Below are 26,467 nucleotides of genomic sequence, written 5' to 3'. Positions count from 1 at the left end.
TATTGTGCACGAGCGTACCCGTCGGGTTTATGGGAGCCCGGCGGAGTTAGTTAGATTGCTTGTCTTTGTTGCCTGTACCCTCGTGTACATACCCCCCCATTTAGTACTCTTTGCACTTGATGTGACCCTTTATTCGCATTTCAGTTTACTTTTGCTTATCTTGCTCAGTCGGCCGATGATGCCTACTGGGTACCTGTTGTTTTGGTACTCATGCTACGCTCTGCATCTATTTTGTGATGCAGGTCCGAGCACTAGTAGCCACCGTTGATCGAGCTTGGAGTAGATTTATCTGGAGACGGGGGTGAGCACAAGGCGTTTTGTACTATTTCAGTCTCCATCTGTATATATAGACTTGTCTTTTTTCCTTTCGAGACAGTCCAGTTCGTGTTGTCCAGTTTTGGGACTTGTACTCATTTTGTAGTAGCTCTGTACTAGTGACTTCCAGGTTCTGAGAGGGATCTTTATTTGTATATATGTTTTTGGTTTGCTTCCGCCTGTTTATATTGTTATTTGCCTACTCTTGTTTGATTTCTACCCTCAGACCCATTACTTGTTGTTCCGGGTTACGGGTTGGCTTACCTGCTGGTGGGTTATAGTAGGTGCCATCATGACTCGATAAATCGAGTCGTGACACAACGCTATGTATCCCGCATGTATCCCGTGCACAACGCTATGTATCCTGCATGTATCCCGTGCACAACACTATGTATCCCACTATGTAAAATGTATCAAACCTAATGTATTTCATGCACAACGCTATGTATCCCGCTATGTGGAATGTATCAAACCTAATGTATCCCGTGCACAACGCTATGTATCTAGCAAACATTATTTTTAAGGGATTTTTGGTAAATAAAAAACTAGAAGGAATGGGATGTTATTTAGTACTTATACTATGTGGTTCTTATAATTTATACTTAATTTATTAGTTGACTACATATCTGCAGTTAAAACAAAGTTATTTATATCCTCCTTGTTATTAATTTTACCATTTATACCTTTCAATTGACGAAAAATTTCAAATTCACTCAAATTAACCCAAATTTAAATAAAAAAACCATTCCCTATTTTAAACCCAATGCCCCGATCCCTCTCCCATTTCTAAAATCCCAAATTTTATACTCCCTCCGTCCCATTTTATATGAGGTACTTTGACTCGGTACGGAGTTTAAGAAAGAAATGAAGACTTTTAAAATTTGTGGTCTAAAATAAATGATAGAACTTTGTGTGACTGTAAATCATTTCATTAAGGGTAAAATGAACGTTTTATAGTTAAATTGTTACTTAATGTAGAAATGTATCATTCTTTTTGGAATTGATTAAAAAGGAAAATAAATCGTATAAATTGGGACAAAGGGAGTAGTAATCTTCTGTGACCTTTTGCTCAGGTGGGTCCATTTGCCTTGATTTTGTTCTAGTAGCAGCTAAAAGATGCGATTTTCTCCAAAACGAAGAGCTGATACTGAGCACGACCATCTTTTAAACTCGATCCAGTAATCAAATTGGACCGGCGGCGAACCGATCCGTTACTGGCAAGGTTCCGATTGAAAGAAACCCGAACATCCCTCGACGTAAGTATGCCGTGGTTGGGGCTTTCTTCCACCCTAGATAACGGAGACTCCCATGAAAATGGCAATTCCGTTACGAAATCGAAATCTTTAATGTTATCCCTCATGCGTTTCATTGCTGCATCGTTAGAGAAATCGTAACTGGAATCTCTATACACCTTATTCTGTATACTCTCATCTGTACTGACATTGTTACTCAACTGGGTTTTCGAAGAAGATGAAGAAGAAGAGAGCTCTGTTTCTCTATGGGTTTTGGGGGTTTCTCTGATATTCGCTTTGACGACTACTTCTTTACCATCAGTTGCATCCATACCCGAAGAACTCATTGTAGAAAAACTGCGTATTGGGGTTTCTTTCAATAAATTTTGACGTTCTTCTATTGGGTGTGAAGGAGAGTTAACACAAAAAAGATAATGAACCTGTCAATTTCAACAATTCATAACTGGTTCTCAAGCTTTGAATGCTAGCATCAATGGAGGAACTCACATGTAAGGGAGAAGTCAATACAGAGAAAGGAGAAGAGAGAAAACTGTATTTATGAATAAGACTTCACAAATGATTACATACATGTACATGTGTATTTATAGCACCTAACAAGTTCATGACTAACTGAATAACAAACTGACAATTCTAACAAACTACAACTAACTAATCAGACTGAATTAACGTGACTAATTAATATGACTAACTATACTATACTAACTGCATACGTATTAGTATAAATACATTCTCAATACCCCCCCTCAAGTGGGATGGGAGGCTTCACAGCCAACTTGGACATTATGCAAGATTGTCTAACACTAGTGAGTGCTTTGGTGAGGAGGTCAGCCAACTGGTCTGTGGTGACAACATGATGTAGAGAAATGAGGCCATCTTGTAGTTTGTCGCGAACAAAATGGCAATCGACTTCGATATGCTTAGTTCTTTCATGAAAAACAGGATTTCTTGCAATGTGAATTGCAGATTGACTGTCACAATGTACTGCAATAGGTTTGGATGAAGGTACATCCAATTCTCGTAAAAGTCTATCCACCCAAACAAGTTCACCAACCACCTTCCTTAATGACCTGTATTCTGCCTCTGCTGAAGATAAGGAAATAGTTTCTTGTTTCTTAGACTTCCAGCTGATAGGTGTGTGCCCCAAAAACACAATGTAACCAGAAACAGACCTTCTAGAATCAGGACAGCTTGCCCAGTCCGAATCACAATAGGCATGAACTGAGTAGTCTGGGGCTGAAGACATAAAGATGCCTAAGGTTGGATCATTCTTGAAGTATCTGAGTAAGTGATAAGCTGCTTGCAGGTGTGGTTCTCTGGGATCTTGCATGAACTGACTTAAGTGCTGGACACCATAAGCTATATCTAATCTGGTGTTGACAAGGAAATTCAACTTGCCTACTAGTTTTCTATAGAACGTAGGATCAGACAGAACAGTGCCTTCTTTGGCTTTCAGTTTAACATTTGGATCAAGTGGAGAAGAGAAGCTGGAGTACTGAAGACAACCATATTCCTTGAGTAAATCTAAGACAAACTTCCTTTGGGACATTATGACACCACCTTTACCATACAATATCTCCAGGCCCAAAAAATAATGAAGTTTACCAAGGTCTTTAATTTTGAAGGTGTCATGAAGGAACTGCTTGAGCTGAATAATTTCTGATGGATTAGTCCCAGTGATGATCACATCATCTACATAAACTGCTACAAAAATAGAAGAATGATTGGATTTCTTCAGAAATAAGGAATAGTCACTCATGGAGTGGGTGTAACCCTTTGAAAATAGAGCCTCTGACAGCTTCTCATACCACTGTCTGCTAGCCTGTTTCAAGCCATAAAGTGACTTGTTCAATTTACAGACTGCAGAAGAATTAGTTACCTCAAGGCCAGGAGGCAAGTCCATGTAAACCTCCTCATGGAGGTCTCCATGTAAAAAGGCATTATTAACATCTAACTGGAAAATGTCCCAACCTCTCTTCACTGCAGTAGCAACCAAAGTTCTTACTGTTGTCATTTTAACAACAGGGGAAAAAGTCTCAGTATAGTCTATGCCTGCTTGTTGGGTATACCCTTTTACTACCAATCGTGCCTTATATCTCTCCACACTACCATCAGCTTTATGTTTGACTTTGTACACCCATTTACAACCAATAGTTTTCTTCCCAACTGGCAAAGGAACCAGATCCCAAGTTTTATTATTGTGAAGAGCTTCAAATTCTTGTGTCATTGCAGCTTGCCAAGCAGGATAAAGTGCTGCTTCTTCATAAGATGATGGTTCACTGTCATGACATACATTTTTAACAAGTAACTGACTGTTGAGACTCAAGGTTTCAGGAGCAACATGGCTACTATTTGAAAAGATGGTATTGAGTGGTATGATGGAAGGTTGCAATGTGGGAACAAGAGCTGATGTATTGGCAGTTTTGTGTGAGGGTAAGGAATACAAGTAGTCATTTAAATGCTTAGGTATTTGTTGGGTTCTATGTGATCTTCTAACTGTGTCTCCTGGTTCTGGTATAGGAGAGGGTGAAGGTAAAGAAAAAGGCAATTCATGAGTTAACTGAGGCTCAGTAATATCATTATCATTACGTAATGGTGATATATGGTGAGACAAAATGTTATCAGTAGTATCACAGTCTACAACATCATTTGCATTAGTGTATGGTTGTATAAAGGGAATGGAATTCAAAACAGAAGGAAAAGTGCCTCTGTGTAAAGATGAAACAAAAGGGAAAACATTTTCATGAAAAATCACATCTCTAGAAACATGTATCTTTTTGGTAGTTAAACATAGTACCTTGTATCCTTTTGTCCCAAAAGGGTAGCCTACAAAGACATGGGGGTTTGTTCTTGATTCAAACTTATCTCTATGCACCTTAGGAATAGTAGGGTAGCAAAGGCAACCAAAGCTCCTAAGGAAAGAATAGTTTGGTTGTTTCTTATATAGGACCTCAAAAGGGCATTTATTGTTCAAATAAGATGTAGGAAGTCTATTTATAAGATGTGTAGCTGTCAATACACACTCCCCCCAGTATTTTAAAGGTAATTTGGATTGGAAAAGAAGGGTTCGAGCTGTTTCAAGGAGATATTTATGCTTTCTTTCCACCACACTGTTTTGTTGTGGTGTGTATGGGCAGGTTTTCTGGTGAATTATGCCCTTTGACTGGAAAAATAAGATGGCTTCATTGCTAGTGAATTCGAGCCCATTGTCTGTTCTAATGGTTTTGAGAGAGGTAGAAAACTGGTTTACAATCATGGTGATGAAAGCTTTTATAGTCTGCAGTGCATTACTTTTACAGCTCAAAAGGTGAGTCCAGGTGGATCTGCTATGATCATCCACCATAGTCAAAAAATACTTGTAATTATCATGAGTAGCTACATGATAGGGACCCCACAAATCTACATGAAGGAGTTCAAAAATCTTGTTTGTGTTCTTGGTACTTTGAGGGAAAGGTAGCCTGGTCTGTCTAGCCATAGGGCAGACAGTGCATAGAAAAGGTTGTTTATGGGAAAATTTTGCTGGTATGGATGTGATAGCCCTCATTTTGACAAAAGGTACATGGCTTAGTCTAGTGTGCCACAAAAGATCTTCATTAGTTTCATGAGACAAACAAGAATTCACAGAAGGTAACTCATTTTTATTACATGGAAAAGAGTTTACAGAATTCAGTACAACATTTTTCAGACTACTAGAATTAGAATAGAAAGATTTTTCAGGTAAGCAGTGCTTGGAATCAACTGTCAAGCATCTTGAACATAGGAAATAGAGCCCATCTCTGCTGCTACCAATCACGTGAGGCCTCTTCAGTGAAGGGGCCTGATACAAGCAAAAGGCATCAGTAAAGGACATAACACCTTTGAGATGTGTCACTAAGGAGTGAACCGAAATCAAATTGTATTTAAAGGATGGTATAAACAACACATTATGCAAAATGATGTTAGGTGTGAGTACTACATCACCAGTTTGTGTAACTTTCACTTTGTATCCATTAGGGAGTGAAACAAGTAAAGGGTATGGTAATGTCTTAGGATTTGATAATGAAGCTTGGTTAAAGGTCATATGGTTGGAAGCTCCTGAATCTATAATCCATAAGTCAGCTTTTGATTTAAAATGTATACATGAAGGTTTATCAAAATCTACAGAAGAGGTGCAGACCACAATACCTGCAAAGTTTACTGCTCCACTTGTAAGATTGGGATTGTTGGAGCCTTCACTGCTTTGAAAATGTTGAAGCAGATTCATCACATGCCCATATTGTTCCTTAGTGAGACTTAGAGGTTGTTCTTCTTTGCTATCATCTTCACATTTTCCAGACATCACATCACCAGAAGGTCCATGTGCATTTGCTGCAATCCTGTTACCTTTGTTGGACCTGGAATTATTGTACCTCTGATTGTTCCTATTGTGACCTGCATTCTGAGTATTGCAAGACTGAGGATTATCCGTAGGATATCCATGCAACTTATAGCACTTGCTAACAGTGTGTCCAGGTCGTTTACAATATTCACAGATCAGCTTTCCCCTGTTGGAGTTGCCATTTCCTGTGGAGTAATTTGTCTTAAAATTCCTTGGATTTGAAGAACCTGCTGCATTGAGAGAGACAGAATCCATTGTCATCTGGCATCTAGGTTTAAACTCTCTTTGTTTCTCTTCTTGTATCAGTATTGAAAACGCTTGTGCCATTGAAGGCAGAGGGTTCATCATAAGAACACTGCCTCGGACGACAGTGTAGACTTCATTAAGGCCCATTAAAAACTGAATTAGGCGCCTATCCTGTTCAGCTTTATGTGTGCTATCCTTGGCACCACAAACACAGGCACAAGTGCATTGAGACTTGGCGATCAAATTGTTGAGTTCTTCCCACAGCTTCTTCATCTTGGTGTAGTAGGAAGTGATGTCCAACACACCTTGATTCAGATCATTGATCTCCTTTTGGAGCTGATACAATTTCGCACCATTAGCCTGGTCATAACGATCCTCCAATTCTTTCCACAATTCGACTGAATCGTTAACATACTCAACACTGTCTGCGATCTCCTTGGCAAGCGAATTCAAAATCCAGGACGTCACCATGTCATCGCATCTCTGCCAAAGACGCAACTGAGGAGAATTCGCAGCAGGTTTCTTACAATTTCCAGTAACAAATCCCAATTTGTTCTTCACAGAAAGAGATCGGAGGATGCTTCTTCTCCAGGATCGATAGCCCATTCCATCAAAAGGAACGGGAACAATCAATGATCCAGGGTTATCAGAGGGATGTACATAAAGAGGATCACTCATATCAATGGAAGTAGATCCAGCAGTAGCAATTGCAGGTAACGTAGCAGCAGTAGTAGCAGTAGCAGGCATTGTGAGTTTAGCAGAAGAAGTAAAAGAAGAGAAACTAACAAGCTAACAATAGCTAATAATTGCTAGAAAGCTGAGAAACAGAGGGAGCTAGAAATACCGATGAACCTTGCTCTGATACCATGTCAATTTCAACAATTCATAACTGGTTCTCAAGCTTTGAATGCTAGCATCAATGGAGGAACTCACATGTAAGGGAGAAGTCAATACAGAGAAAGGAGAAGAGAGAAAACTGTATTTCTGAATAAGACTTCACAAATGATTACATACTTGTACATGTGTATTTATAGCACCTAACAAGTTCATGACTAACTGAATAACAAACTGACAGTTCTAACAAACTACAACTAACTAATCAGACTGAATTAACGTGACTAATTAATATGACTAACTATACTATACTAACTGCATATGTATTAGTATAAATACATTCTCAATAGAACCAGAGACATAGATATGAAAGACCTCAACTTTTCCATTAAAACAAGGGAAAAAAAGAAAAGGGTCAGTACAAAATAGAGTTAGAAACAAATGAATATTTTAAAACGGCAATGGCGGTGAGATTAACAGAGCGACATAGAGAGATTGACACAGTTGAATATTTTTTGTGTGTGAATAAAAAAGTGAGCTTTTTGGTAGAGACGAGAAAAAAAAATTTGGCAACTTTGAAAATTGGAATGAAACGGAAATGGAGCTTGTGTTCCATTAATGGAGGAATCGTGAATCGAGACCGTACAGTTGCGTGAGTAAAAGGGGAATGGGTTATACAGGTTAAAAAGATAGAGGGGTCGGGGCATTGGATTTAAAATGGGGAATGAGTTTTCTTTAAAAACTTGCGTTAATTTGAGTGAATTTGAAATTTTTCGTCAAGGTACTTTTGACTCTTTTCCCTAAATTATATGCAGATAAATTTTTAAAAAATAGAATGAAAAAAAAACAAATAAAGATATGTATTTTCATTAAAGATGCATCTTTTCATTTAACACGGTGATAAATTATATACAAATAAATTTAAAAAATTTATCCCCAGTACCAAAAAATTATATGAAAATACACAATTTTGATTAGCTTATATACAAATAAATTAGAAAATAATTACGAAAAAAGTAAGTTATTCGCAATAAGTGACCTGAACTATTATGGAAAAAAATAATAAATATGATAAAAATAAAACAGGACATCGAAACTAATTAATTTTTTAAACTAAATTAAATATTAGAGTAAAATTTAATGAATATTTTTGAATAAATATTTAAACTAGTTTGTATCTATAAAATAATTTTAATATTAGAAGTACATTAATAGTTGTCCTTTTTCATAATTTGACTCAAAGATCAACCAAACACAATTTGTTTATAACAAACACTTTTCAGATAGATCCGCCAAACAGAAATTGTTTTTAAAAAAAAAAAAAAAAACTTTTCTGAAAAGTTATTTTAAAAAAGTAATTCTAAAAATAAGTCGTTTTTAGCAGCAACACCAAACATACTCTTATTTATTAACAAAATCTCATCAAAATAGAAGAAAACACATTTTTAATTTACATAAAGCATATACGATACAACTTAATTAAAAGTCCTAACTAGTTTTTTTGTGAGGATTAATTTTAGAGTTAGAATAATTAAATTGACTTTTCTTTCGTGAGAGTTAAGTTAGGGTTAGGGTAATCAAATTGACATATGAGCATGTTTACACATATAACTTGTATAAGGTCTTTTTTTCAATAATTCTAATATCTATATCAACACACGTTCATATAAACATACATGGACTAATTTTTCAAGATGTACGTTAGAATATAACACATTTCTTTGAAAAGTGAACTACTTAACAATGAAATTGGTAAGCAAAAACAAATGATATTCACAAACGAAACATCAATATTGAAAATACAATAACGAAATAGTTGATTTATAAAATTCACTCAATGCTCATTCATATGATAAATCTAAATAATTAAAACATATAATGGAAAAAACTTCTAATACGCTTTTGATTCTGAACTGCATTTTAACAATAGTACAATCGATTTTTTTTTAAAAAAAAATGCTCATGCTCTATTGTTAGACCACTAATTCTATTGAGACATGCTACATAAACAAAGCTTCAAATGATTCAGAATCATTGGCAACAATCTTCTTTCTGGTTCCTTCCAATTGCTCCTTCAACATTAACAGTTGATTCAAATTTTGACATCCTTCCACATCTATGTCCTCCACCCAACCACGGAGACCATTCCCCTTTGAGGTCGATGATGATTTTGACCCAGAAGATTCGCCAGAAACATCATAAGAGGAATGATGAGAATTCATCACTGATGTTGATGTTTCTGAGCGATTACAGCTAGAAAAATACTTTTTTATAACAGAGTTAACATCTCCGTAAGTATGAGGAATGTCAGAAGGTGAAAAAACAACGGAGGTAACACGAGAACTTGTCAAGGATTCAAGTTCTTCAGCTTTTCTGAAAAGTCCTTTCTTTCTTTTCGAAAATGCCACCATTCTAGCAGTTTTCTTTGTGATTTTTTCGATCTCTATCTTCTTCTTCCCTGTTCCCATTCTCCTTAATTCGTTTTGTTCTTCAAGAAGTAAGATTTGTTTTGAAATTTGGGATACTTTTAAGGTTTGGTGGAAATGTTAATTTATAGGGAGAAATTGAAAATCAGATGTCTATTGAAATTTTTTCTATATTTTGTTTCCAAAATTTTGTGGGCATATATGGAATGTAATTTAATTTTTTAGAAGAAAATCTTGATTGATCATTTATTTTGTGTCAAAGTTTGACTTGTGAATTGTGATTATATAGTAATTGAAATTTGAAAGTAAGCAACATACGGCATACCAAAAGGATCTCAAATTAGTTTATGTTTAAAAAATATGAGAAAATATGAATAATGCGTTATTTTGGTTTATAAATATATTCCATGTTATTGAAATGGTCCTTATGTGTAATAAAATGTGTTAATTTTGATTCTTAATATATTTTACTTGATTCAAATTGTTCTTAATGTATAACAAAAGTTGTTCATTCTGATCCTTTAGCCTAAACCTAATATATTTATAAAATAAAATTAAAAAGTGTTTAATTTAATTGTAAACCCTATGTAACTAACAAAATTCACCATTGTTATCTTGTTAATTATCTCCAAAGAAAAACTTCATTAAATCTAACATCATGGTCTCTACTTTTCAAATAAAATTTACTTTTTTCTCTTGCTTAAAATTTACCATTGACATTTATAAGTAAGATCTAATTTTTGTTTATTTAAGTTTTAAGCTAGAAGAGGTCCAAGACCAATAAACATTTCATTGTGAAGTAGTGTTTTTTTTTTTTTGTTATAAACTTGTTACACAAAAGTGTGAAATGAGGTTTTAATGACTATAAATGTATTTCAAAATAAGATTTATTTTTTGAGAAAATTATAATAATATAATTAGTCATCTAAATTTTGATCCTATTTATCATATATATATATGAAAAAATTACTGAAATACATGTTTTATGTTTTCCTTATTTCTAATATTTCCTTCTATTTGTAAAAACCTCTAAAATTCCTTATTTCTCTCCTAATTCTAAATTATTTTATAATATATCCGAGCTAGTTTTTAATATATCCGGTTTATTTTATAATGTATCCGAGCTACATAATACGTATCCGGTTTGTTTTACTTTTTCAGGGATCAATGTAATTACTAACTAAATAGGGATAAATTGTAATTTCATATTAAGACTATGTGATACATAAAATTTATACTATATATATATATATATATATATATATATATATATATAAATGGGGGAGCCCCTAACTTGAAAGTTAGATTACGATTTTGCCCCTATGATCAATTAAAATGTAATTAAATTTTTAATAATATATCTATTTTTTAATATAAAATATCAAGATCTAATTGAATTTCCAATTTGCAATAAAGAATGTAGAGATGTGAGAATTGAGATCATATTAATGATGAATCATAGAATTTATATACACAACCTTTTCATATCCTAACTTTATTAGAGGCTAAAGATATATGTAACTATTATTTATAATATCAAACTTCTCATATTTCATCTTCCACATGTATCACTGAACTTATTTAATTTCTCTATTAACTATTAATTTAGTCAACTTATATTTTTTAATACAAAAAGAATACACACTTTAAAAAGTTTTATTAAATAATAAAATAAAGACTAATTTATAATTATTAGATATATAAAAAGGAAGTCCAAAAATCATCAAAACTGAACTATATAAAGGTTGAGAAGGGTTTTCACTTCCTAAGAATGCTTTAGTAAGGTAGAAATTTTTCATTTTCGTAGTTTTTCTCCTTTGTTTTTATTTATGATTTCCTTTCTTTTCTAACATTTTTTTTTGCAGGATACGTTTTTCTCTTTATCTATTTCTTTTGTGTTTTAAAATATGTATACTCTCACCATATGATGTTATATATATATATATAAATTCTTTTTATCTTGAATTCTTTCCTTCTCCAAATTAATTGTTCTTTAATTTTGTGTGAATATTTATTATTTGTCTTTAACGTGTTGTTAAAAGTAATGAATTTAATTAAATATAGGGATGAAAAGCAGTGTGGGCAGTATAGTTGCTGGGCAAATCCACAAAGATTTCAACTCATTCCACTCCATCCCGCATTAGCATAAACCCACACTTGCATCCCCCGATAGTTACCCTATGGATAGTTCTTTTTTGTTTGCATTTCTATATATTAGCCTTAACTTGGCATGTCATACCGTTTTCATTCTTTGTATGATTAGTTTGAGTTTGTAATTTTTAAAAAAAATTTATGTTACACATTATTGACATACGGTTTTGTATATATATATTTACTATATTATTGTAAATATCAATTCCCGTTGTTATAGAAAAGCCAACGAGAAAAATTTTTGGACCCAAAAACTTTTTGGTAGTAACTTAGAATTTCCCAACCTAGTCCAGATTTGGACGAAATCAAAGTCAGTAAGGTCTAGGGAAATCTGGTAACAATTGAGAGATCTAATTATGGATTTGATCATATGAGTATATAGCTAAGACGTTAAGGAAATCGTACGACTTTACAGAATTGAATTCGGGTGAGTAGAACTCTCGAAATTTATCGTAGCGTGAACGGGTATTTTCTGAGTGTCATGGATGAAGGTGTGTTGTGAAATGGGGGTTTAGAATTCTTATATTTGCTCACTGTTTCCGTGCAAGCCGCTGTGGAAGAATTATTCCCACCAGGGCAGGGCCGTGTAGTGGGGTAAGGACCGCTGTGGCGGGACAGACGCGACTTAAGTCATAAAAAAACCCCAAAAATGTTTTATTTTACACTTTTCGACTTTGAGAGCTAAGGAACGACCCCAGGTGTTTTCTTGATAGTTTTCCACCATTCTTGAGGCTAGAGGTAAAGTTTTTACTCCCTGAATTCATGTTTCGACCATAGAACTTAGTTTCTAAGGTAATTATCGATGGAGAAGGGTTTTGATCTGGGATTTATGGTGGAAAAAGCCCTAATCTGGGTAGGGGGATCAAGGGTTTGACCTAGGGTTGATATGATTGACTATGATCCAAGTAATTGGGTCTTGTTTATTGATCATCGCGTTATATTGATTGTTTGTAGACCAAGAACAAGTAGAAAGAATCCAAAAAGGGAAGAATCAAATTTCTTAGGGGATTCAAATTTTGTTCGAGGTAGGTGATTGTTGTGATTTCATGTTGATGTGATGTGTATTTGTAATTACTTCATTATAATGCATATATGTAGGTGAATGTTGCATTATTGATCACACAAATCTTTATTTATTCTAGGGTAGGAGGTTTGACTAAAATTAATTAATATAAGGTAAAGGGTAAAACAGTATTATGAAATATTATGTAAAGATATAATTGGAAAAAGAAATTAAGTAATAATGGAAACACATCAAATTGGTTGTTCCATAAAATGGGGGTTTTCATTGTTACATAACAACAAAATTTTTTTAAATAACAATCAAAACAAACATTGTAGGTATAGTAACGATACAATACAATAGAATGGGTAACAATGATCCAAACAGAGTGTAAAAATGCATCTTTTCATTTAAGACGGTGATAAATTATATACAAATAAATTAAAAAAATTACCCCAGTACCAAAAAATTATATGAAAATACTGAATTTTCATTAGCTTATACACAAATAAATCAAAAAATAATTATGAAAAAAGTAAGTTATTTGCAATAAGTGATATGAACTGTTATGGAAAAAAGTAAGAAATATGATAAAAATAAAACAGGACATGGAAACTATTTAATTTTTTTTTTAACTAAATTAAATATTAGAGTAAAATTTAATGAATATTTTAGAATAAATATTTAAAATAGTTTGTCTCTATAAAATAATCTTAATAGTAAAAGTACATTAATAGTTGTCCTTTTCCATAATTTGACTCAAAGATCAACCAAACACAATTTGTTTATAACAAACACTTGTCAGATGAATCGGCTAAAAACAAATTATTTTAAAAAAAAAAACACTTTTTCTGAAAAGTCATTTTTAAAAAGTGCTTCTAAAAATAAGTCGCTTTTAGCAGTAACACCAAACATATTCTTCTTTACTAACAAAATCTCATCAAAATAGAAGAAAACACATTTTTAATTTACATAAAGCATACGATACAACTTAATTAAAAGTCCTAATTAGTTTTTTTTGTGAGGGTTAATTTTAGAGTTAGAATAATTAAATTGACTTTTCTTTCGTGAGAGTTAAGTTAGGGTTAGGGTAATCAAATTGACATATGAGCATGTTTACTTTTTATAGGGTCTTTTTTCAATAATTCTAATATTTATATCAACACACATGGACTAATTTTTCAAGATATACGTCAGACATATAACACATTTCTTTAAAAAGTGAACTACTTAACAGTGTCCAGTGAAATTGGTAAGCAAAAACAAATGATATTCACAAACGAAATATCAATTTTGAAAATATAATAACGAAATAGTTTATTCATAAAATTCACTCAATGCTCATTCATATGATAAATCTAAATAATTAAAACATATAATGGAAAAAACTTCTAATAGTCTGCTTCTAATTCTGAACTGCATTTTAACAATAGTACAATCAATTTTTTTAAAAAATATGCTCATGCTCTAGTTTTAGACCACTAATTCTATTGAGACATGCTACATAAAAAAAGCTTGAAATGATTCAGAATCATTTCAAACAATCTTCTTTTTGGTTCCTTCCAATTGCTCTTTCAACATTAACAGTTGATTCAAATCTTGACATCCTTCCACATCTATGTCTTCCACCCAACCACGGAGACCATTCCCCTTTGAGGTCGATGATGATTTGGACTCCGAAGATTCGCCAGAATCATCATAGATGTCGATGTTTCTAAGCGATTACAACTAGAATAATGCTTCTTTATAACAGAGTTATCATCTCCGTAAGTATAAGGAATGTCAGAAGGTGAAAAAACAACGGAGGTAACACGAAAACTTGTCAAGGATTCAAGTTCTTCAGCTTTTCTAAAAAGTCCCTTCTTTCTTTTCGAAAATGTCACCATTCTAGCAGTTTTCTTTGTGATTTTTTCGATCTCTATCTTCTTCTTCCCTGTTCCCATTCTCCTTAATTCGTTTTGTTCTTCAAGAAGTAAGATTTGTTTTGAAATTTGGGATGCTTCTAAGGTTTGGTGGAAATGTTAATTTGTAGGGAGACATTGAAAATCAGATATCTATTAAATTTTTTTTTCTATATTTCGTTTCCAAAATTCTGTGGGCATATATAAAATGTAATTAAATCTTCAGAAGAAATTCTTGACTGATCATTAATTTTATATCCAAGAAGAAAATTATCTGGGCATATATGGAATGTGATTAAAAAATTTCCCTATTCCCATTCTGCTTAAATTCCTTGTTCTTCAAGAAGTAAGATTTGTTTTGAAATTTGGGATACTTTTAAGGTTTGGTGGAAATGCTAATTTATATGGAGAGATTGAAAATCAGATATCTATTGAAATTTTTTCTTTTCTATATTTTGTTTCCAAAATTTTGTGGGCACATATGGTATGTAATTTATTTCTTTAGAAGGAAATCTTGACTGATCATTTATTTTGTGTCAAAGTTTGACTTGTGAATTGTGATTATATAGTAATTGAAATTTGGAAGTAAGCAGTATACCAAAAGGATCTCAAATTAGTTTATGTTTAAAAAATATGAGAAAATATGAATAATGCGTTATTTTGGTTTATAAATATATTTCATTTTATTGAAATGATCCTTATGTGTAATAAAAGGTGTTTGTTTTGGTTTTTAATATATTTCACCTTATTCAAATTGTTCTTAATTATAACAAAAGATGTTCATTCTAGTCCTTTAGCCTAAATCTAATATATTTATAATTTATTTAAAAAGTGTTAAATTTAATTGTAAACCCCATGTAACTAACAAAATTCACTATTGTTGTCTTGTTAATTAACTCCAAAGAAAAACTTCATCAAATCTAACATCATTATCTCTGCTCTTCAAATAAAATTTACTAGTTTCTCTTGCTTAAAATTTACGTAAGACATTTATAAGTAAGATCTATTTTTTGTTTATTTAAGTTTTAAGCTAGATGAGGTCCAACACCAATAAACATTGTGAACTAGTATTTTTTTTTTAAGTTATAAACTTGTTACACAAAAGTGTGAAATTAGATTTTAATGACCGTAAATGTATTTCAAAATAAGATTTACTTTTTGAGAGAATTATAATAATATAATTAGTCATTTAAATTTTGATCCTAACTTGAAAATTGGATTACGATTTTTCCCCTATGATAAATTGAAATGTAATTAAATTTTTAATAAAATATATATATTTTAATATAAAAAATCAAGAACTAATTCAATGTCCATTTTGCAATAAAGAATGCAGAGAGGTGGGAATTTAGATCATATTAATGATGAGTCATAGAATTTATATACACAACCTTTTCATATCCTAACTTTATTAGAGGCTAAAGATATATGTAACTATTATTTATAATATCAAACTTCTCATATTTCATCTTCCAGATGTATAACTGAACTTATTTAATTTCTCCATTAACAATTAATTTAGTCAGCTTATATTTTTTAATACAAAAAGATTACACACTTTAAAAAGTTGTATTAAATAAAAAAATAAAGACTAATTTATAATTATTAGATATATAGAAAGGAAGTCCAAAAATCATCAAAACTGAACTATATAAAAGTTGAGAAAAGTTTTCACTTCCTAAGAATGCTTTAGTAAGGTAGAAATTTTTCATTTTCGTAGTTTTTCTCCTTTGTTTTTATTTATGATTTCCTTTCCTTTCTTTTCTAACATTTTTTTTCGCAGGATACGTTTTTCACTTTATCTATTTCTTTTGTGTTTTAAAATATGTATACTCTCTCACCATCAGTGGGCGGACCCATGTGTCGTTCAGGGGTTCACCCGAATCCCATCGATAGAAAATTACACGGTATATATAAGGTAATTTTTTGGAATTTATGTGGATATATATATATTTTGAACCCTTCAATGAAAAGGTGAAAGAAATAGCCCAGTGGCAGCTCCCTACGAAATTAAGTGTGACATCCAAGGTTCAAATCCTTGGGTTAGTGTTTTATTTTTAACTTTTTTAGTTTCAGTTTTTTTTTTTTTTTTAGTTCCCGTTCCGATTTTCACTATTTTTTTAGTTTTTTTTTTTTTATATAAAACATGCTAAAATGTGGTGTTAAACCCAAAAGAATTCAAGGGTCCCATACTCCCATTCCTAAAGGCTAATAACTTTTTCACTTCCCAAATCCCTAAATCACTTCCTTAGTTCTTCACCAACACTCAAAAGTCAAATATTAAACCCAAAAGAATGAATGATGACTTCTTTAGCGGTTGCATGGTTCCTTTTATGGAGAAGGATGTGTTTAATGATGTTTCAACAGATGATAATATTTGTCTTTTCAAGCAATGAAACCTCGTCGAATAGTATTGTAAACGTGCTTGAGAAGTAATAGCACTGACCTCTTTTTGGAGTTTGTAGTTAGCACTCTAGTCCTAGAGTGAGACATTATGAAGTGCTAATTTTTTTGTTCTAGTTAGCACCATTTTTTGCTCTACTTAGCATCCTAGTTCTAGATTGACATATTGTGAAGGGCTAACTTTTTGTTTCACTGTAATCATTCATGTTAGTTTCGGGTTTCTTGTAACGAAACAAACTTTTTGTACCTATAAACTATATATTACTACTTCCTTGAAATTTTATTTTATTGGCTTATTTACACGTTTATACTTTTATTTTTTGAACCCCTGAACGAAAATTCTGAGTCCGCCACTGCTCACCATATGATATATATATTAAAATTCTTTTTTTCTTGAATTCTTTCCTTCTCCCAATTAATTGTTCTTTAATTTTGTGTGAATCTTTATTATTTGTCTTTAACATGTTTTTAAAGGTAATGATTTTAATGGAATATGTAGGAATGAAAAGCAGTGTGGGAAGTATAGTTGCAGGGCAAATCCACAAAGATTTCAACTCGTTTCACTCCACCCCGCATTAGCTTAAATCCACACTTGCATCGCCCGATAGTTATCCTATGCATAGTTCTTTTTTGTTTGCATTTCTATATATTAGCCTTAACTTGGCATGTCATACCGTTTTTATTCTTTGTATGATTAGTTTGAGTTTGTAATTTTTTTAAAATTTTTATGTTACACATTATTGACATACTGTTTTGTATATATAGATAAACATATATTTAGTATACTATATTTTAGACAAAAAGATTATATTTGAAATTATTTTATTCATTATTAGTTTTTTTAATGCAAATATAAGCTCTATATATAAACACATTAGTCAATATATAAGATCTATCGTATTTATAAAAATAATATGCGATAAATAGCTATCAACATAAAGCCAATAATGTGCAAATTTATAAAGTGGTAGGGGATTCCCAGAGAATAGTATACTACTAAACACAAAACATTCATGTTTGTGAAAATGAATACTTTTGATCCAGGTTAAACTAAACCTATAAATAAGGGAACGATTTAACTGAAGTTGAAAAAGCTTAAACCTTCCATTGATGTGTTAGTAAAGAAAACACAAAAAAGGAAAAAAAAAATCTAAAGCATCTTTGATCAACTCTTGTAATAGTTAGAGCAGATCAAACATCCTTCTTAATTCTGTGGTGAGCTAGAGGTTTTCTAGGCTTTGGATCCGAGGGCGCGATAGACTTGCTTTGTGGTAAGATAGATGGCTTAATACCTAATATCCCCTGCCATGAACGTGATCTTTTATTTGAAGTCCGTAGGTGAGCTTTGAAACGACGATCAAAGCTGTTTAATTGTGAACCAGAAATTTATATAGAGCTCCTAGACCATGATCTCACACTTTTTGGTGTGCTATGGATTTCCTTTTCTGCTGTAATCTCCCTTATTCGACTGGCAACCAACCGTGGAACTCATGAATCGAGGCACCGAGCTAGTGACATTTGTTTTTAGTCCCTTCTCAGAGTTACTGTGATTTCAAGTGGCTGATATTTCGCCTTTTGTTCTCACTCAATAAAAAATCAGCCTTGAGTACCAAGTTCTGTACATCCTTCTTCCTTCATTTGCTCCGCGATCCTCCTTTCTATTTGCTTCTTTGATTACTAAAGGGATGCAAAACAATAAATAAGGATAAGCCGCAAGGTCGTCAGAGACGATACAAAAAAACACAAAAAAGAGAAGATTGCTTCTGAGAGTTCTCTATTGCATTCCGCTGCTCTTGCTCTCTTTGCAAAGGTACAGGAGCATGTTGTCTCTCCAACAACCTCTTCGTATGGGCTAACATGGACTACCATCAAAACTTTTGATTTATCACCTAAAGAAGTAAGTTCAAAGAAATAAGTTATGAACAACTTAACATGTTTAGATGCCTTAAGTACTAAGCCGAACAAGAGAGTTTTTTACATCAACTGCCAACAAGTCGAAATTCTAAGATTCCCTATAACTCCTAACCACTGAGTGGATGCAACGAAATATTGCGCTACTGCTACCATAAAATTATCATTGTCCAAAATGTGAAAATTATAATAGTTCTGACAAGCATACAAGGAAATGGCTTTTCAAGAATGAGAGAATTTACCTAAAGCATCCTTGAGAACTTGTGCCAATTTACTATTTCTGCAATCAAAAGTTGCAACTTCATTATTTAATGGAAGGCACCACTTCCAAATATTTAGACTCATAGCTCCTCAAGCTTTTTCTATTGAGCAGTGTAACAGTGAAACAGAATAAAACTTGAGCAAGAAGAACACTAAGAAAGTGCTACCTAAATGCAGACAAGAAAACCAGATTCCTTTTATGAACTGAGAAACTCGTACATGTTCACCTACCTATAAGGAACGTGGCCTTTCTTTCTTCTAAAAGCTGCAATAACATCACCTAGTGCAGAAAGAGAGAGATTTATCGCCCTTCCCACGTCAAGGGTTTGTCCAGTAGCTCCCGTTTTAAGTAGACGCTCACTCCCTCCAAGGTCAATCATCCACAGTTTGCTTGCTTCTGCTTTACCTCCCAAAGTATCCCCATAGCAATATATACTGATCCTCGTCAAGCTAAATACAAAGAACTAAACAGATAAAGTAACTGTTGAACTAAAGTAATCCAATTAAAGATGGGAAAGACTTTTACACAAACTGGACACCCACCAATGCGATCCGCTGGATGTTTCATTTACATTTGTCCAAGATGTGGATCTAACTCGCCTCCCCTTATGATACCACCATTTTGCCTTCGTAAAATTAGAGATTTCTACCTCAGTTAAACCATCGATTTCAACTAATCATGTTGAATATGTTTGAATATTTAGATTGCTGTAATAGTGTTAGCCAAATTATACCATGAAATTCATTGTGGATCATCATCAAATTACATCCTCCTTTATAAGGAAGGACAAGATATGGTAATGACCATCTCAATGCAGTGTATTTCTGACTGCCCAAATAGACTTCGAGCATGCTAATCGAAAATGTAAATGAACTAGAGCTATCTAAAGAGGAAAGGTTAAAAAGCTCCTGAAGAACACGAGGAATGATCCCTGGAGACTCTGTGATTCCCTCCTAAAGAACACAGGAAAAACACTTAGTTCATATCTATAAGCAAAAACACCTAGTTCATTTCCACAAGCATTCTTCATGACAATGTAACAAATACAAAATAAGTTAAGATAACTAACATAGTATATGTCTTGCCAGTTCCAGTTTGTCCATAAGCTAATATACATACATTGTGCCCATCAAATGCAGATCTGATAATTGGCTCAACCTCAGCAAAAACATAACATCTTCTGCAGAATATTCAAGCATAACAAATGCATTAACTAAATTTCTTTGGAAATACGACTAATCAACTTTTAGCACATAAATATTTTACCAACCTTGGAGTGATTCCTGAGGGAAAACCTTGTTAAATTCAAATTATTTCCTGCTTCCACCAGATCTTACTACAATCTTCTCCCGATTCAACAGAAATCCGCTGATAAGTTCTCTGTTTATCTGTTGGTAAAAATGGTCTAACTCGGGAAAACACCCGAATGCAACCTACATTTGGAAATATTAATGCTCATTCAGAACACATAAATGAAGGAAAGAAAAAAAAATGTATTCAATTTAGAATAACGTAAATATCCAAACAAGAAATCACCTTTAATGTCTAGTATCTTATTCAATGCTTCTCTTCTTTTATCATCCAAAGATCTCTCTTTATGCCTCAAACTAGCTATTTCACCTGCAAAACCATAACAGAAAAACAAAAGGAAGTTCAAATAATGAAAATTTTAAATCTCAGTCAAATGACAAACAAATCCCAAGAAAAAACACCTTCTAAATTCAAAATCCTCAGCTCAAGCTGAAACTTTTCATCTTCTTGAATCAAATTGACATCTGTGAAAGCTGAAGGAATCTGTTGGGAAGACTCATCATCATTGGAATCTGGATTTGATCCTATTGGAGAAGAATTCTCCAAAGCTTTCCCATTTTCCAAAGGCAATGAGCGTGAAAAATAAAGATGATTTTTTGGAGGTACAAATAATCCTAGTTAATTAGAACTTTCTAGAGTTACGTAGAATAATACCTTAAGTACTTGATGTATCTAGGAATTGTGCAGATGTTCTAGAGAAGTAAATATTTATAGTGAATTATAGAAATATCTAGATTCTTATTAGATAGTTAGAAGATAAAGCTATCTCGATTTTCTTGTAGAAGTATCTAGAATAATTTCTAAAAGCAACCCTATACAAGTATAAATAGGGGTGGCATTAGGCATTTGCAACTAACCAAGAACAACCAAATCAAATAGTCTTCTTCTCTAACAAAATTCTTTTATCCAAAATTCTCTTTCTCCCTTCCTAGATTCCTCTTTTTTAGTTGAGTCTTCCAATCGTGATTAACGATTTTTGGCTAGCAGAAGATTCTCCAATTATATTTTTCTTCTGCTATTCATTTTCATCTTCAATAGAAATAAACATTGCTCACGCCCCAAAGGAAGACGAAATAAACATTGCTCAAGCCCCAAAGGAAGACATAAAACAATGGCCTTTTTCCTCAAAAATTTCACAAACTTGTGACAAAAAATAAAAGAGTCCCAGATAATCAAAATTCAATCTTTCTCAAGAAAAGACCAAATTTTTGAGTTTAAAAGAACTCAAAATAATCAAAATCCAATCTTTCTCTAGGCCAAATCTTTGCATTTAAAAGAACCCCAAATGATAAAAATCCAATCTTTCTCAAGAAATAGGTGTCAAATCAAGAAAAAGGCATCAAATTTTTGAGTTTAAAAGAACCCATCAAAATCCAATTTTTCTCTAGAAAAAGACCAAATCTTTGCGTTTAAAAGAACCCCAAATGATCAAAATCCAATCTTTCTCAAGATATAGGTGTCAAATCAAGAAAAAGGCATCAAATTTTTGAGTTTAAAAGAACGATCAAAATCCAATTTTTCTCTAGAAAAAGACCAAATCTTTGAAGTTTAAAAGAATTCAATGATCAAAAACCAATAGAACCCAATGATCAAAATCCAATCTTTCTCAAGAAAAAGGCCAAATCTTTGAGTTTAACAAAAGAACCCAGATGATCGAAATCCATTTTTTCTCTTTTAAGTTTAATTGTTAAATCCATTTTTTCTCTAGAAAAAGACTAAATATTTGAAGTTTAATTGTTATCGTAACATCTCAGTATCATTATCATAACGAGTTCATTATATAATTGGTACTAAAGTGTGTTCATTGCCTGTGTGAAGCTTACGTTTCCAAATTTTCCATTAAACTCAATCAACTCTAGGAATCATTAAAACTTTAAAAAGAAACAAAAATAAATTGATTATACTAAAATATATATATATATAATTAATATATATCACCAAAAGATAATAAATACAGTACAAGTATATAAATAAAATAAGTTTAAAAGGTTTAAACAAACAAAGCTTCAAACGATTCAAGCTCTTCCATGGAAGCAATCTTTTCTCTCGTTCCTTCCAACTGTTGCTTCAACATTAAGAGTTGATTCAAATTTTGATATTGTTCAACATCTATACCCTCCACCCAACAGCGGAGACCATTCCTCTTCGAGGTTGATGATGATTTTGATCCCAAAGATACATCAAAAACAACATCATCGGAATCAGAATCGGAATCATGAGAATTCAGTCCTGAAGTTAATAATTCCATACATCTAGTACTGGCAAAATGCGGTTTTATAGCGAAATTAATGTCTCCACAATCTGAAGTTAATAATTCCCTACATCTAGTAGTAGAAAAATGTTGTTTTATAGCGAAATTAACGTCTCCACAAGTATAAGGCCTTCCGGTTGGTGAAAAAACAACCGAAGCAACTCGAGAACCCGTCATGGATTCAAGTTCTTTAGCTTTTTTAAAAAGCCCTTTACGTCTTTTTGAGAATGTGACCATTCTAGAAGTTTCCTTCATGATTTTCTCGATCTCTATTTTTTTCTTCCCTGTACCCATTATACTAAATTTACTCTTGTGTTTTTTTTTTCTCTCCTGTTCTTCTTCAAGAAGTATATTTTGCTTTGAGATTTAGATTTTGGGGTAAATATATTTTATATTTATAAGCTTTAAAAAGCAGATACCTTTTAGGAAAGGATTTCTAAAGCTATGAAAATTGGTAGTTTCCTATTGAAATTATTTCTCTTTTCTATAATTGATTCCTAATTTTTCTGTCTCTATATATACTCCACCGACTTAAACAATAAGAAATTTCTTATAATTTTTTTTCCTAATTTGTTATTATCTTTCTTTAAACATTGACTGATTTCTTTTAATGTTTTTATTTTTTATTTTTTATTTTTATGTTTATACAAAAAGGATTTTCAGTAAAATTTGATTTATGCTAAAAAAAGTTAGTCGGTAACTTAATTTTAGCATATTTGAATTTTTAAATATTTATTAACATTTTACTCTAATATTTAATTCAAAAAATGGTCAAAACTATCCTTAAACTATTTAAAATAGTTTAAATATAACTTTAAACTATATTTCGGCTCAAAAATACCTTTTTCGTCAAACGGCCGACACCTACCCTTTCAAATTAAACTGAAAGTATCCATGTGTGTTAAATGTCACATGAACGTCACATGTGCATGCCAAACACACCCCACTACCATTTAAACACGAGAATTTGATGAAGATGTATCGAATTCGAAAAGTCTTCAAAGGTGAATATGAATTTCCTCCCTGGTTTTCCCCTGAAGCCAAGAAACTGATTTCAAAGCTTCTTGTAGCTGATCCAGAAAAAAGAATTACAATTTCTGCTGTAACAAAGATCCCTTGGTTTATCAAAGAATTTAGTCGATCGTCTTCTCTTTCTTCAATCGAAGAAAACAACACTGATCAAAAACAGGAAAGCAAAGAACCAAGTTTGGGAAATAGATCAAAATCAGCTCCACCTTTTTACAATGCATTTGAATTCATATCAGCAATGTCTTCAGGGTTCGATTAATCAAGCCTTTTTGAAGGTAAGAGGAAGTCCGGTTCTCTATTCACATCGAAACGATCATGTCAAAACTGGAATCTTTAGCCAAGAAGGTGAATTTTCATATTGTATTTGCTTAGGAATTCAAGGTGAAGATGCAAGGAACATCAAATGGGCGAAAAGGGAAATTGTCAGTAATGGCTGAAGTTATCGAAGTTGCACCAGAAGTGGCGATTGTTCAATTCTCCAAATCTGCCGGAGACACCTTTTTAGAGTATAAGGGGGAATGAGTGAAATTAAGATTTAATTCGTCTATGTGTCGTTGGGGTGTGTTTGGCGTGCATGGCGTCCATATGACATTTAACACACATGGATACTTTCGTTAACAGAAAGGGTAGGTGTGGTCCAATAGTTTGACGGAAAGGATATTTTTGAGCTGAAAATATAATTTAAGGGTATATTTAAGTTATTTTGGATAGTTTTGACTCTTTTCCATATTTAATTTAGTTAAAAAAAATTAATTAGTTTTCATGTCTAATTTTATTTTTATCATATTATATTTTTCCATAACAGTTCATGTCACCTACTGGGAATAACTACTTTTTTTGTGATTATTCTCTAATTTACTTATGTATAGGCAAACCAAAATCGTGTCTTTTCATTATCATTTTTGGTATTAGGGGTAATTTTTTTAATTTATTTGTGTATAATTTATCACCGTCTTAAATAAAAAGATTTGTCTTTAATGAAAATACACATTTTTTTATTTACCATTTTTCCATTGAAAATTTTCAAACTTTTCTGCATATAATTTATTACCTATTCATTAATTTAAACGAGAGAACACGTCTTTTTATTTATCTATTTTCTATTAATTTAAATCGTATAACTTCTTGTTGTGTTAAATAATGAGACGCGTCTTTTTATTTAATTTATTACCAATTCATTATTTTAAACGAGACAACACGTCTTTTTCTTTATCTATTTTCTATTAATTTAAATCATATAACTTCTTGTTGTGTTAAATAATGAGACGCATCTTTTCATTTATCATTTTTTACTATTGGTTTAATTAACTTTCTTTTTAAGGATTGTACAAGGAAGTAAAAGTTGAGTATTACTTTTTTTTTCAATTACAAGTAATATCCTAAAATAATTTGGTTTCTAGAAAGTATTTGGTTAAATTAAGAAAAACAGTAAATATGTTGTTTAATTCAAATTGGATTGTTATATATTTTTCACTAGTCAAACAAGTTTATTTATGGTAAAAATTATACTAGAACTAAATTAACATGTTGACGTTATGAGTTTACAACGGGTCAAGACACAAGGTCCCTTGACAAATCTAGTAATATAAGTGTTCATATCTTTTCATTTGTCTTCTTTTGTAGTAATTTTTTAAATTTATTTATGTATAATTCATCACTATTTTAAACGAAATAACACTTTTTTTTTTCATTTGTCTATTTTCTATTGATTCAAATCACATAACTTCTTGCCTCCTTAAATGAGGAGACGTGTCGTTTCATTTCTATTTGTTTACTATTAATTTAATTAACTTTCTTTTGGAAAAAGTATTTAGTTAAATTAAGAAAAAATAAAATATCTCATTTAATTCAAATTGAATTGTTATAGATTTTTCACAAATTAAACTGGCTTAATTATTTATGGTATTAATATTAGCACTCAATTGAGAGGTCCTAACGTACGTAATTTTAATGTTGATAGCAATGTAGAATTTTTTTAAACAAGTTTTACGAACTTATTTGTTTTTCACTTATTTATTAAAAAATCTCATTAAAATAGAAGAAAAGACATTTTTAATTTACATAATCTGCATAGACGGTACACTTAATTAAAAGTCTTAATTAGTTTTTTTGTGAAGTTTAGAGTTAGAATAATTAAATTGACTTTTCGTTCGTGAGAGTTAAGTTTAGGTTTAAGGTAATCAAATTGAAATATGTGCATGTTTACACATGTAACTGGTATATGGCCTTTTCTCGATAATCCTAATATTCATATCAATGCAGATGAGCGATTCAACAAAATTGGAGGCCTGAAATCAAACTTTAGAGAGAGGTCCTATATTTATTTATTTAGTTAAGAAAATCATCACATTTATTTTTAGGAATGCAACTATTTAAATTATTTAGGAGTTCTTGATTATTGGAAACTATATCACATTTTCACCAACTTCTTCTAGATTTCTTCTTTGACGTCATTCTCATCTAACTCAACTCTATTTGTGACTTGTTTATTTGGAGAATATCCTCCCATATTTTTCGATCTAAGATTTTTATTATTTGTTAAAAATCTATCAAGGGATCTTTTTTGGAATTTGTTTAAATCTTCAAGTTTTTTCTTTTTTTTTTCTCTCTTTTTATAAAATCGGAATCACTTTTTTAGTTAACATATTAATTGAATAAATTTTAATAATAACTAAAACAAGAATATATATATATATATATATATATATATATATATATATATATATCAACAATAAAAAATTTCAAGAAAAAAACCAAAAAATAAAATTAAAATAATAAAACATGGCTCTAGAATTTGATAAATTGACATAATAATAT

The 26,467-nt window shown here is 31.8% G+C and overlaps 2 protein-coding genes and 2 pseudogenes across 2 annotated transcripts; all 4 read right to left on the bottom strand.

Moving 5' to 3' along the window:
- Positions 1-9,002: 9,002 nt before the first annotated feature.
- Positions 9,003-9,470, bottom strand: LOC125853383 (agamous-like MADS-box protein AGL61). The gene has a single exon (XM_049533066.1). The coding sequence runs from the start codon at positions 9,468-9,470 to the stop codon at positions 9,003-9,005; it is 468 nt and encodes a 155-aa protein (XP_049389023.1).
- Positions 9,471-14,082: 4,612 nt separating this feature from the next.
- On the bottom strand, positions 14,083-14,525 carry LOC125853387 (MADS-box transcription factor 15-like; annotated as a pseudogene).
- A 3,542-nt stretch (positions 14,526-18,067) lies between these two features.
- On the bottom strand, positions 18,068-21,418 carry LOC125853353 (kinesin-like protein KIN-14U; annotated as a pseudogene).
- An 896-nt stretch (positions 21,419-22,314) lies between these two features.
- LOC125853375 (MADS-box protein SVP-like) lies at positions 22,315-22,915 on the bottom strand. The gene has a single exon (XM_049533058.1). It carries the CDS (start codon positions 22,913-22,915, stop codon positions 22,361-22,363), a length of 555 nt encoding a protein of 184 aa, XP_049389015.1. The 3' UTR covers positions 22,315-22,360.
- Positions 22,916-26,467: the final 3,552 nt, after the last annotated feature.

The sequence above is a fragment of the Solanum stenotomum genome, chromosome 1 (genome assembly GCF_019186545.1).
Source record: "Solanum stenotomum isolate F172 chromosome 1, ASM1918654v1, whole genome shotgun sequence".
NCBI classification, from domain to species: Eukaryota; Viridiplantae; Streptophyta; class Magnoliopsida; order Solanales; family Solanaceae; genus Solanum; species Solanum stenotomum.
Note: the sequence above shows the minus strand (reverse complement) of the source record. Positions and strands in the feature narration are given on the sequence as shown.

Coding starts and splice junctions, on each gene's coding strand:
- LOC125853383 (XM_049533066.1), bottom strand. CDS start 9,470: ATGGGAACAGGGAAGAAGAAGATAGAGATCGAAAAAATCACAAAGAAA.
- LOC125853375 (XM_049533058.1), bottom strand. CDS start 22,915: ATGGGTACAGGGAAGAAAAAAATAGAGATCGAGAAAATCATGAAGGAA.